This window comes from Lepidochelys kempii, chromosome 18 (assembly GCF_965140285.1).
Source record: "Lepidochelys kempii isolate rLepKem1 chromosome 18, rLepKem1.hap1, whole genome shotgun sequence".
NCBI lineage: Eukaryota > Metazoa > Chordata > Testudines > Cheloniidae > Lepidochelys > Lepidochelys kempii.
Genome location: NC_136397.1, coordinates 17,059,138 through 17,073,002, shown reverse-complemented (window position 1 = coordinate 17,073,002; position 13,865 = coordinate 17,059,138). Strand labels below are relative to the sequence as shown.

At 47.5% G+C, this 13,865-nt stretch overlaps 1 protein-coding gene across 1 annotated transcript in view; it reads left to right on the top strand.

Annotated features, from left to right (window-relative positions):
* ACAP3 (ArfGAP with coiled-coil, ankyrin repeat and PH domains 3) overlaps positions 1-13,865 on the top strand; it is a 93,588-nt gene extending 79,723 nt beyond the window's left edge. Inside the window, exon 26 of the mRNA XM_073316342.2 lies at positions 11,476-13,865. Within this exon, the coding sequence (XP_073172443.1) occupies positions 11,476-11,582 (107 nt within the window). The 3' untranslated portion in view covers positions 11,583-13,865. The remainder of the gene's footprint in view (positions 1-11,475) is intronic.

The following is a 13,865-nucleotide window of genomic DNA, read 5'->3' as shown; positions in this document are numbered from 1 at the left end:
GTTAGTGTTACTGAAGCAGTGAGGCTAATTTTTTGTGGCCAGGAGAGTCTCATCGCCGGCGATGGGTTGTGTGCCAGGGAAGAAAACTAAAATCAGACACCCACAGCTTGAGTGGCTAACTCAAGCAGCTGGGTTTTTTCCCTGGTCAGATTTCCTACTTAGCCCCTTTCTGAGAAGGGGATTTCTATTTGTATGCGTGTCCCTAAATGCTGTCGTCCCTCATGCTGATGCATGCGAGCAGGGCATTTCTGCAGCAGGTCCAGGGAATCCGGATTGCTCCATTTCCATTTACTGAAGGATTATTTTGGTTTTTCTTTTTTTGCTGGAGGGGAGGGGGAACCTGTTTTTACTCCGAGCCACTTTGGATTTTATGATCTGTGTTTTCGATGAGCTCACGGTGTTTCAGCAGAGATACTGTCACCATGCTGTCATTTCTTCAGAGGGCTTGGAGCTCGTGTATAAAATTGGAAGCCCAACCTGTGACTGTGTATTACCATGGAAAGCCTCACTGTGCTCCTTTAAGAGTCCAGTCCCACTGAGCGCTGAGTACCCCAAATGCCATTCAAGCCAATGGAATTTGCGGGCTCTTGGTGCCTAACAGGAGAAGCTCAGGATCTTGAAGGCTGAAATTCTTAATCAGGAACACAAGAGGCCAGGAAGACTTCCTATCCCCTCAGTTAAGCTAGCAGTGATACACCGTAATATTTCTTTCCATCAAATACTTGTCCAATTCCTTTAATAAAAGCCCTGCTCCACATACCAGCTGCTGCCCTTGGTAAGTTATACATCTGCTGGTTGCTCTCTGTGGGCATATTTCTGTCCTCAGGTGCAGCACGAGCAAGCAGGTTCCACTCAAATCTATGCCGCACATCCAGGGCTAGAACAGTGAAGAAACGCCACCCAATTCCTTTAAGTCCTTTCTCAGCTAAAGGGCTGGATCCTGCTCCTTTGGAAGTCAAGGGAAGTGTTGTCACTGACTTCAGTGGGGTCGGGTATGTCCTGAAGCTGTGCCACCCACTTCCTATCTTCCCTCGTGGCTTCTTTCCTGTCTGCTCCCTTCGAAACTGTGGGACGGCCACTCCCTGAACTCCAAGATCGCATCTCAGTTACACCCATGTGCTGTAAATCTGGAATAACCCTACTGAGTTTGCTGGAGTTGCTCCAGATTACCACAAGAGCAGACTCTGGATGGCTTCCCCCCTCCACCCCTCAGTATAAAATCCCATTCTCTCCAGCCCTCCGCTGTTCCTTCTCCATTTACACGCCCTCCTGTCAAGCACAGAGATCACGCCCGTGCTCTTTACATAACATGCCATTACCAAGGCTGGATTATGTAAGTCTTCAGCATTTACATAGTGCTGCTGTCTTCCTGCCCTGTACACTTGGTGGGACCCACAGTAAACCTTGGACCACCTGCACTATCCCTTTTAATCACACAGCGCCTGGTTCTGACACCATTATGCAATCCATACTTAGGCAGTCCTTCCTCCGAACTCTTCTCTGAGTGCATGCTGAGTAAAGGCTTTAGGATGCCTATCGTGGTACTTACTAGAGGCTAAATGCTGCAGTCTTTGCTAATGCCATACTCAGGCAAAAAGCCCACAGACTTCATGAGTAAAGCCTGCAGGGTTGGACCTTTTGTAGTGAAATGGTCACTTGTTACCTTTTAAGTACAAAGAATGGACATTGATAGTTTAGTCCCTGTAATTCAGGGGGCAACTTCCTGGTGTCTAGATTCTGATTTTGGTGTAAATCTGGAGTCACTTCCTTTGAAGTCAGTGGAGTGACTCCAGATTTACACCAGTATCTATCATGTCTAACGTAGCTAGAAGTGCACACAGTATTGTAGAGGTGGCCTCCTCTGGGGTTGGAATGTTTCCCTTTGATTAGCACTTACAATGCCCTCCGTTGAGGTTCTTGTTTTCTGTTAAGCGGGGTGCTGAAGGCGATTGCGTTTGACCCAGCACTTCTCCATATCCCTCATCCACTTCAGCTTCGGAGTTTTCAGCATTGAACCACTAAGGGTATAAACCATCTGTTCTCGTGATGCCTGACCTCATAACCTTTCATTTCTCTGCACTCCACACCATTGCCTTCTCACCTGTCCAAATCACGTTAGGTGTAAACAGCTTGAAAACAGACTGACCTCTTCTATTGCATCACCTTTTCCTCTGACACCTCCGACTGAGTTACAGCCTGAGCGTGCTCCCACTGAGGTCAAAGGGAAGTTTGCTGTTGAGTTCAGTGTGAGTAAGATCAGAAACCTGTTGAGCAAAACCCTGGACTCACAACTCCTTGGTGTGAAATTTTCTGCTTGATGGTATCGCCATCTGTGCGGATCTGTGATGGTTTAAGAAACTGCCCAACAGTGAAACTCCGTTGTCCTCCTCAAATTACCATGAAACTGTTATATATATATAGTGCTGAGCACTCTGCCCTCAGACCAGCGACACAGTTAACCACATGCTTAACTCCAACAGGAATACTCACGTGCTTAAACTTCAGCCTGTACTTCTGTGCTTTGCTAGATTGGGCTCAGAGGGCTCAGGACTATGCAAGAACCAATCCATGTGCAGCTGAATATCTGCTGCTTATCTTGGCTTAGGAACAGGCGGCTTCTCTGTAATTAAGACTTGTTGATTATCCCATCCCGTCCCATTTTATGTAGAAAGGCTAATCTGCACAAAACCTTTGCTCGCCCGCATGTGGTTCCCTTCAAGCCATGTCCTCCCCTAGAAAAAGGCAATATTGAATTAAAACTAGAAAATTTCAGGACACGCCAAAGAAAAAAAACAACACGTTGATCATTAAACCTCCTGCTCTTACCCTGCGTTAATGAAACCCAGCCTGGTGGTTGCTGGAAACGTTTTCCCTCATGCGGTGTTAATCGGCTCCAATCAGTTTTCTGACTCTGAAGAGGAGTTAGAAATTTGGCTGATCCTTTCTATAAACCAGTGAGATCTGAAGGCGTGGCTTGTTCACTCCAGGCCATTGTATTTTACAGTCGACATTAGTGACTCATGAGAACAATAGTGTATGGTTTGGAACGTACAAGCTTGGAATCACTTACTGTCCCAGTAAACGTGGTTAAAGAATATGTAAATACTGACACAAAAAGCAGTATGTCTGGCAAGACAATTTATCTATTTAAAATGTATCGGTACTTTATTTAGAGTCAATGTATAAAGCAACTTTGTGCACTTTTCCTACTTACAGTATTGGGTTTTTTATGTTCTTTTGTTATGGATTTTGTGCTGTCTTTTTTAATCGGTAAAATTGTTAAGTATTTAATTTATTATTGAGATGCCCAGAGGACTAGTGCAATTTTCATTCGATACAGTTTGGCTGTATTTAATGTCAGGATTTTTTTGTAACGTTACTAGGGCCTATATTTTTAAACTTGACTTTTTTTCCCCTCTCCCCACTTCCCTTTCTTTTTTTCTTTTCCTCTTTTTTTTTTTTGGTTTTTTTTTTTCTTGTAAAGAGAATGCAAGGCACCTGATGCCTCACAGCTTGAGATAGGGTAGGACACTTAACAAATCTGGCAGTTTCTAAAACAAAATGTTTTTCTCCGGGGAAAAAACGATGTCTAAGAGACATTTTGCAATGTTTTCTATGTTTAGTTTATTTTATTTTTTTTTGGAATGAGAAATGTGTGCGTGCGCGTGTTTTGGGGTTTGGGAGGGAGGGAGTGTTGGGGAAATTGTACATAAAGTTTGTTTTCGGCAAAGCAAAGAGCCAGTAAGGCTACACAGGAGTCTAGACATAAAGTCACTGGGTTATTTTTTTTTCTCTTTAAATATGGATACATTTCTCTGAGTGTTGTACAATCTTATTTGAAATTTCTAATGCCAAAATTTCTGTCATTCTTCCTTTATAGCTCTTCTTTTCAAAGAGTTTGTACATTACATACATGACAGTAACTTGGTTGCAACTGTGATTAACGTGAACAGATTTGCCTTTGTCTAGAAAGCGACACCCAGGGTATTACCTCAACATAGATGGGCCCAAAAGTTGATCTCCAAACTGAAGATTCTCATGCTTTTGGGGTATTTGAGATCTGGGACAAGCTTTGAATATTTGTTCCAACTATATTGTGGCCAACCCAACATCCTGGATCCAAATACTTGAATTGGAGGGTCTGAATTTTGCATTTTAAGCACATCTTCAATTCTAGATTGGATGGGTACAAAAGACTTGCAGATTGAGATTATACTCTCTGTTCAATGTGTGTACAAACTGGCAAATTGCCATCTAAACCAGAGAAACTACCCCCCACTCCACACACTCATTATTTTAATATTAATCATGATAAGCTGAGTCTGTGTGCCTTGCCATTCCTTCCAATAATTCCGTCAAGGGGAGAAATATTGGTGCTTGTAAAGCATGAGAGTTGGCAAACTGAGACTGAGATGAGCATGAATTTCTCTAAAAAGAAAAGGAGTACTTGTGGCACCTTAGAGACTAACCAATTTATTTGAGCATAAGCTTTCATGAGCTACACCTCACTTCATCGGATGTCATTTCTCTGACATTTGCAACATCTCAGACTGGAAAATTTGAGTGTTATTTCCACACGATGAAAAATGGATACTCCTAAAGAAATGCATTGAGAGGCCTCCAGTAGCCTCAGATTAATGGACACAGCTGTTGCTGTCTCCTTCCATACGACCAGGAATGCTGTGTTGTGCCATTCTGCTGCAGTCCTGTCTGTTAAACCCCGGGGCATCCGTGCTTTCATCCAAAGGCAAAAAAGCATGAACAGACTAAATGTTATATTAAACAACTGATCAGCTGATGACAAACTTGTGCGTGTGTGTGTGTGTGTGTGTGTGTGTGTGTGTGGAGAGATGTGATGATGAAAGGGCGGGAGGGGAAGGGGAATGGGAGTTTGAAAGGACACGAGAAAAAAATAAATAAAGATACCAAAATACCGAGTGCTGTTTCCATAGGAATATGATGTGTAACGGTCCAAGCCCTGAAGTCTGCAGTCGCTGCATCACCAGAGTGTGGGAATGAGGCTCTTAAACTGAAAGACAAGGAGTCGGTGGGAAGATGGGGCTGTCAGGTGGCCAGATATGTGTGGGAGGGGGAAAGGGTGGGGGGCTGTCACACGGTTCCTGAACGTAGCAGAGTCATGAATGTCAGTTTGCAGGGCACTAACAGAACCCATCGATTTCTAGTGCAGGAGTAAGATGGCAGAGAAGGGTCAGCCAGGCAAGGAGCCCGGGGCTCCCTAAATGAGTCTCAGTTCTTAGCGTCTCCCCAATAGCTAGGGAATTGTTTAGTTTGTACATCCATGTGCTCCATTAAGGTGCATTTTTGGAAGAACCGGGCTGCTGCCTTCTGCTGCACCGACCCCCGTTTGTATAAAACCATCTCAGCTCAGCTTCCATCCATCACGTCCATCAAACAGCACATGAATGTCAGGGTGTATTAGTCCTGTGACGTGTGACCCCTCTGGGTCAGACCCACGGCCGGAGCCAAGGAAGGATAAATCCCAGGGGGATAAGCTTGGATCAGTGCAAGGTTATGTTAACTGGCAGCCCTGAATGAAGGCTTTCGAGCCATTGGGGAGCAAAGCCCAACCGGCTTCTTGCCTGGCCCGAGACTCCATCACTTCCTACCTAAACAGCACGGAAAGAAAGAGGATCTTTCAGCCAAGTCGAAGCTGCTAGGTGTGGTTTGTTTAATAGGCTCTGGATGCACTAACAGCTGGGGCTGCTGTACACGGGACTTACCCTTGCTGTAAATACGCTATCGCATATTAATCTCCTTCACTTGCCTGCTTTCCATACAACTTGGTGACCCTTTTTTTTTTATTTCCCCTTTGCCTCTACAATCTGTACTGAGTATAACTATGGAACTGACTATTCTATATGTTATTATCTTTGTACAATTTTCAAACCGTTGCCATGGTGTCAGCTTTTTCCTCCCCCCTTCCACCCTCTATTGTCTCCTGAAACACTCTTAATAAAAATCTAGATAAACTCCTTACCTCCTTCTGCTTTGGCTCGTTTTATTTACTGAGGGTCTCTTGCCTGTATTAACTGTAGCTACGATATTATCCCCTTTTGACCTGTTATTCTTCCACTGCAAGCCACGGGCTGAACTGCGTCAGCAAACAGAGTGGAATGGCACATAAATATTCTGCATTTTTGAGTGGCTGGTTAAGCGTCCCTAGCACTATCCTGTGATAACATCGTGATTTCAAACCACTTGAAAGGGACACTGGGTCAAAGGTGGCCGATTCAAAATATCCCCTACTGTGTCTTTTTTAAGTACTTATTTAACTTATCCAGCATACGATCAGTCCTGGAAAAGGAGGCCTTGCAACACAGCTAAAATCCTACATTCCCACCCTCAGGCTGAGCACTTTAAAGCCACTTCAGTCGCAAGGTTGTTGTCCTTTGCTTACCATCAGATAATCTAATCGCAGGTGCCTTTTGGAAGATGTCTCCTACTTCAAGGTTTCCATCACTCTCAGAGCAGCAGAGAAACGCAGACACTACGTTGAATTATTAGCTCCACTTGTTCTGGTGGGACAAACAAATCTATTTTTTAAATTGGGTGGGGTTTGTGGATTTATGAGGACAGTCAGAACAGTTTAATATGGGAAAGATCATTACAGTTATCTCACGTGTCCTCATCCCTGGTTGTGTCTCCACCTCCCCCCAAAATGGCAAGGCCATTGCATATAGAAAGGAAGGATTAGGGGCACTAGCCTAGACTTTGGAGACCTGTGGTCAAATCCCTGCCCTGCCACAGATTTCTTTTGTGACCTTGGGCAAATCACGTGATCTCTCTGGGCCTCAGTTCCCCATCTGTGCCATGGGGATAACAGCAGAACCCTGCCCTCGAAAGGGTATTGTGAGGATAAATACATTAAAGATTGTGAGATACTCAGGTAATGACTAAGACATTTCTACAATAATGGGGGCCAGATAGGTAGCTGAGATAAAATTAATCTGTGGAACTGGATGCCTCAGAATATTATTGAAACAGATAACTGAGCAATTTTCAAAACTATATAATTAGCTATCTATCTGAATAAGACTACATCAGTGCTTGTGGACATGATCCAGCTACTACTGGAGTCAATAGGAGTGTTCCTAGTGACTTCACTGGGAGTTGAATGGGGCTTTATGTTAACAATAACAAAACTTATGAGTTTTCAAGCTTCCTGTTTGATTATATGAGTTAATCACCAATGGAGTGCAATTTGCTACCATGGTATATCAAACTGCGTTATGGCAGCTTCACGCCTTCTTCTGATCATTTCATTATTAGCTGTTGGAGACAGGATACTGGAATAGATGGACCACCGGGGGGGCGGCGGTCTTTTCCAATGTGGCAGCCCCTGTGAGCTTAGTGACAGGATGCCTTGACATATACCTAAAGGTGCTGGAAATCACCACTGCGTGATTCATTTGTAGGGATCTAGAAGAAATGCGCTCTGATGATGTAAAAACCTGCAACCTCAAGTGCATTATGGCAGCTCCATGCCTCCTGCAGACAAATCCAACTTGGGCTACTGTCAGAGACAGGATCCCAGCCCCTCCAGTAACCCCTATGTTAGAAATGACAGCACTTTCTCTTTATAAGATATGAAGTCACCACTCCTTGGTTTACCCCAGGATTAGTAGGTGGAGACACCGTCTGTTTCAAGTGAGCAAACCAGGCCTGATTCCCTCCTTGCAGCTCGTGTTGCCATTTACATCTGTGCAAAATGGGTTTGAAAAGGTACCCTTGTAATCTGGCAGCGTTTTTACATGCACTTTGCACGAGTGTAAATGGTGCACCACAAAGGTGCATGGCAGAAGAAAATCTGGCCCAACACCGCACTTGTGAGTGCTAGTGAAACTCACCCTATGTGAGCTAGGGAAACCAGACAGTCCTCCGCCAGCTCAGGATTTGCGAATGAACTGTTGCTTTGGGGGGATTTCAGTCTGATTATTTTGGGATCCAAGTGGGTTGTAGGATTACTGGCTCACATTCGCAGTTACCCCTGGACGTTGCAAAGAAGGGGGCCTTTCAGTGAGACAGTTATGATTCCCAGGGAGGGCCGGCACTGTTCTGAGCCCTGGAAGAGGTAAGAACAGCCTGGGAGCTGTTCTAACTTACACCAGCTGGCTATGGTCTCTCAGGGACTATATGCCAGCCGAGCATAGCTTGAGAAGTGTATACTCCAGCCATATCTTCTCCCCATGCCAGTGCAGAGTGGGACTTGGCGAGGTGGTGAAGGAGCTGGTGACAATGGCTCTGTGTCAGCTGAGAACTCCCCACGCCTGGGGACTTCTCAGCATGTGAAATCTGGCTGCTCGGGTACTAGTGTTTGTCAGATCTAGCACTGCTCAGGTGGTGCAAAAGAGCTGGAATAAATGTGAATGCTAGAAAGAGAGAGAGAGAGAGACAGAGAGGAGCCTGAATTGGATTTCGGTGCCTTTCTGGAATGAACTCTTCATACAGTCCTGCCCAAGGTGTGATACTCTGCAACCCGTCCCATCCCTGGCAATACCCTGATCCTGGGGCATTACATCTGGCCAGATGTCTCTCCCCCCATATCTATCTATCTATCTATCTATCTATCTATCTATCATCACAACCATCACCATAATATTGAGGCTCTGGGCCCTTCTGAGTAACTGATGAATATTCTGAATGCAAGTGGATTTGCCTGTGAACGTTATGATTCCCCTGAAGTTGCTTCTGTCCATTTTACCTGCAAGGGCTCAATCAATCCAAAGCCTCCCCTGTTATTGTCACCTGTGCGCTGTGCATTAGCACATCCGTTCTGAGAACTGGGACTCCAGCCTCTAAAGAGTTAATCTTCCCTTCGTAGGAAAAGCTCATCTAGATAGTCTATAAGAAAGGAAGGTGACATCCTTCGTTCAGAGAGGGAGCAGGCAGGCACAAAAGTAAACTCTTCTCCAGGGGTGGGATGTATGTAAAAGGCTATCTGTTTGGGGGGTCGCACTAGCCACAATTGGGTAGAACACCCAGCTGTTCAAGCCAGTGCAGACAGCGGAAAATCTGCAGGGGTCTGGGGACAGTAGCCCTGGAGAGTTGAGGGTAAAAGAGAATGCAGCCCACTCCATTACCTGGACCTCCAGGGCCACACTGGACTGACTTCAAGGGGGGCTATGCCGAGTTACGCCAGCGATGGGTCTGGCCTCTAGATTGTTTTGAGATTTAGCATTTAGTGCAGCCCCCGTAGCTGGTTGGGAACCAGGCACAAGAATCCAGGCATTCCCACTCACCCCTGTAAATCAGTGAGAGTGCAAGCCCAGCAAAGGCTTGGCTGGAAATGAGCTCCATATTATTATTATTATTATTATTATTTGATTTGATTGGCAGGAGCAGCAGGAGTCCATTGTTCCAGGGGAATGTACCGATGCATAACGTACCCCCTAGCCCAGAGAGCTTACACTCTGAGTCCATAACTTTAAAAGAAGAAACTCCATTTGTGGAGTAATGAGTGGGGACTTCATGTTCACATAAGGATTCAGTTTACTCACTGCTGGCTCGTGGCATATGCTCATGCCCATATCTCCAGCCATCTCCGGGAGAGCACAGCTACTCTGCAATTCAGATTACATTGAAAAAGGCCAGAAACCTTGCCACAGGGAGCAAAGATCCATGGGAGAAAAACCCGGCCTGGGACCAAGGCTGTCTGGAGCTATCAGACGGTGTCACTCCCGACCTACCAGTACTCAGTGGGAACAGTTCAGCAGACGGCTGCTCCTCACACGGACCGGGAGGGGAACAGACCCGGGTCCTTGACACGTCAGGGCTTCGGTAACATGCACCAGTTTTAAACCTAAACAAGCCAAGAGACTGTTCCCCAAGAGACTCGCGCATGTGCACAAGGGAGCAGCCTGGAGGCAAGACACCGCCTCCCTCCAGGTACCCCCTGGACAATGGCTGGGCCCAGTCGCAGTCTGTGTGCTCTCCCAAGTGCTCGGGCAGGCAGTGGTGCGTGCGTGCGCCCCTCAGGGGTCCGAGAGGAGCTGACGACCCACCCACTGGCCGGTGGAGTTGGCCTGGTGAGGAGCGGAGGCCAACGTGGCACCGCTGCCCAATGCAGCCTAGTGGCTGGAAGCCACAAGTGAGCCGGGCATTAAATCAATACAACTAAACACACCTTGCAGGGAGAACGTCGCTTGTGACAAACCAGACCGAGTGCACACAGCTCCCTGGCGGGGGCCGGGAGAAAGGCTCAGATGCTGTGTTATTTCACTCTGGGGAGGGAGCACCGTCATGCACCCCTGTAGCCTCTTCCCCAGCCACGGTCTGTCTCTGCAGCGGGGAGGAGGCAATGAAGACGCACTGGATGCTTCCATCGAGCGGCCTTGGTGAGAGTAGGCTTCCTGTCAGGCAGTTCGCACCAAGCCCCCTTCACCCTGCTTCTGGCACCAACACCCCAGGAAGGAGACGGCGAGGTGGGGGCCCCCTGCCCTTGTGTGTTTCCCTCTGGGTTCGCATGCTGATGTGGTCACAGGAGGAAGTTAGCTTAGCAGCCTTGTCCTAAATTGAAATAGTCCCAGCCCCTGCAGGGACGGCTCAGCCAGCACTGGGATTATGAACGGGCTGCAGGTGTCTAGTGATCCCTGCGGGGCTTTGCTGGAGCATCTGCACTGAAGCCTTGCACACTCCAAGGGAGCCGGGACGGCTCTGGGCCTTGGTGCTGGGACACCGCGCCCGTCGCGCCTCGGTCAGACGTTTCAACCCAGCCCCGGCGTGGCAGCCGCGGAAAGTTGTTGCCGTTTGATGGTCTATGTGCAATGAGTTGTTGTTTCCCTCCAGCATGGGTGGACAGGTGTCCCCCTCCCGACCCTCCGTCACGACCCAACATCCCGTCTGGGCGCCAGCCGAGAGGTCAGGGACTACAAGCCAACTACCATCTTATCCGTGGTCCTTGCAGGTCACAGGGAGGTGCAATGGCAGGGCCCATTGGGGGAAGCTTTCATGGCTGGCTGTGCTGTGCTGGGGAGAAGTATCGGGGTAGAGGGCTGCCAGGTTGGCTCCTTAACAAACCCAGCCCTCTACTGGCTCATGTGCCTGGATACTTAACGAGAAAGCAATGGTCAGAGATGGATGGGGGCGGGGGGGAATGATCCCAAAGCGGGGTGAGAAGCAAGAGTCGTGATAAAGGGTAGGTCTATCAAAGTTTAGAAACAAACCAGTTCCTATGTACAAGGAGTTCAAAGTCAGAAGGTGACCTTGTGGCTAAATAACAGTGCAGGGCTAGCTAGGAGCCAGGACTCCTGGGCTCTATTCACGTCTCTGTCAGGGACTTTCCTGGGTGGCTTGGAGCAAGTCACTCAGGCCAAAACATCCAAGTGTCCGCTAATCCTGGGTGCCTTTTTGGGGAGGGGGCGCATAGGGCTGGGTTTTCAGAGCTGCTGAGCACCTTTTCCAGGCATCGAAGAAGTGCAAAGGATAATGTCGGGATTAACTTGTCTTCCCCTGCAGGAGATGCGACGTACCTCGACATCTTCCGGGAGTTCTCCCACATGGCCTCGAACGACCCTGAGAAACTCAACCGGCGGAGCTTCCCCTTCAGCCACTCCTGCAGATAGCCCCTCCCCTCCTCCTCCGAGGCCTTCGGCTGGAGAGTCAGCTGTGAGCTACCAGAGCCCTGGGAGAGCGGGAAGGGGGAGCGGTTTGCCAAGGCGGAATGGGTCTGCTGGGCTCATCTACTGGAGGAAGACCCAGCCATCTGGTCCCTGTCCAAACACCACGCAGTGTTTATTCCAGTGGCTGCTTTTGTATCCACATCTCAGACCAATGACCCGTGGTGACATGACTAACCAGCCAGTGTATCCAAACAGGGCTGAACCAACTATGCAAAGAAATCCCTGCTTCTTTGCAGTTCACTCCCTCAGCCCCTGGGCCTCCCTCGGGCCAAACGCCTGCTCAAGTCAATAAGATTTGACCTTCGGTTTGTTAATGACTAAAAGGTAGGGGGCCACACATCCCATCACTAAAAATAAGGGGTAGCAAAGGGGGAACCAAGCACCTTTTCTGCAGAATATGTTAATCCCTGCAAAGCTGATTTTTGCTGCACCACTGGGATATCAAAGCTGACACAGCAGGAGCATGGGACAGGAACGGAGAGACGTTTTCACACAGACACCAGCAAAATGGTTTGCCCAGGGCAGCAGCAGCGTCCTTTACGTCAGTTGGGGCAAATGCCGGAAGAAGAGAAGTGACTTTCTGCGTTAGGGAGGGACGCATTCCAGGGATGATATTCCTGCTGAGCTGTGGTTAGTATTTGAATAGGTTCATTCTCAGATTTTATCCTTTTTGGTTTAGAAACCCAAAGGATGCAGAATAACTCATCAAGGAGAAAAGTCAAAACATCCCAAAGTTGACACAGGCTGGCAACCACCTCAGAAACATGGAATATCGGCTGCGAGGCAGCAGCAGACCCCAGCCGCAAAGAGTTTAAAGCCACGACAAATGACTTTCTGTTGAGGTTGGGCCTGTTTTGGGGACCTAGAGTGTCTCACCTGTGTTGCTTGTGTATTTGGTTTCTGCACAGAGGGATTTTGGGGCTTACCCTTGGAGAATAGGGTGTGAAGATCCTCTGAGCTCCTTCCTGCCAGATGTAGGAGTGAATATAGCTTCTGAGCCCTTCCCCCTTGGGAACAGTTCGTGTTAGACTCTATGAAAACCATAAGGGTTTGACTAAAATTGCCACCTGTTTCTGTCCAGCAACCCAAGTTATCAGAGAGGTGGTAACAAGTACAACCAGCAAAGAAGTTGTAGCCATGTGTGGCTAAGGGGTTCATTTGTCACGGTACCAAACCCAAATGAGAAGATAAACATTTGTGAATGCCACAGGCAGTATGTTGTTGGGGCATATTCTGCCTTCCGTTATAGAGGGGTAACCCAGGGCGCAGGAGAAACCAAAGAGGGGTTCATGATGGAATATTCAGCTGTGCATCTGGTTTCAAACACCTGAATATTCAGGGGTGTGTGCGGTGTCTGGATCCAGGTTGTCAGTACTGGCCTGTCTGGAGTAAAAACTTCAGCATGCAGGGGACTCACTGGAAAAAACCACAACTTTTCCAACTGAGCTTGAACGTTCCTGGGCCAGCACACTGCCAAAGACGCTGATGTCTTATGCTGCTGAACCAGATTTGCAAATGAAGTGAGTTTAGTCAGCTCCACTTGGCTAAGAATGGCACAGCACCAACGGCCCGTTGCACTACTTTGCATGGCTGGTTTTCCATCGCCCCCACACACTCTAATACACTGTAGGCTGACCGCCACCCACATGCAGCTTCCCATGCCTTTTAGTGGCTGTGTGGCTCAATGGCTAGAGACCCAGACTCGGATTTAACAGACCTGGATTCTGTTCCTGGCCTGCTGCGTGGCCTATGGCAAATCACTTCACTTCTGTGTGTGCCTCGTGTGTTAAGTGCCTTGAGACTCTTGGGTGAAAAGCCCTATGTACTATTATCATAATTATACTATGGGAGCTGTGCATGCAGATCTGAAAACAGAACCTGGCCCTCGCCCCCTTGAAGAGTTTTGTAGCTCATGCCTACTGTGTGTCGCAACGCTAGGAGAGCAGAACTCTTCCTGTACGGCATGGCTTTCATGACTATTTTTTTACCTGTAATATTATTTCATCGCTATAAAAAGGGTTATGTGTGGACTATACAGGTATAGGCACCATGACAAATTAAAGTGGATTGTCAGAATGATGTATATAAACCGTGTTTACAGGCTGAAATGTAATATATCGTAAGGCAGAAGAAATGTATTTTTTAAATAAGGGGGAATGGAAAAGTCTCACATACAAGTGATACCTATTAATTGGAAGTAAAATATGAGAATTTTTGTTTCGAAAA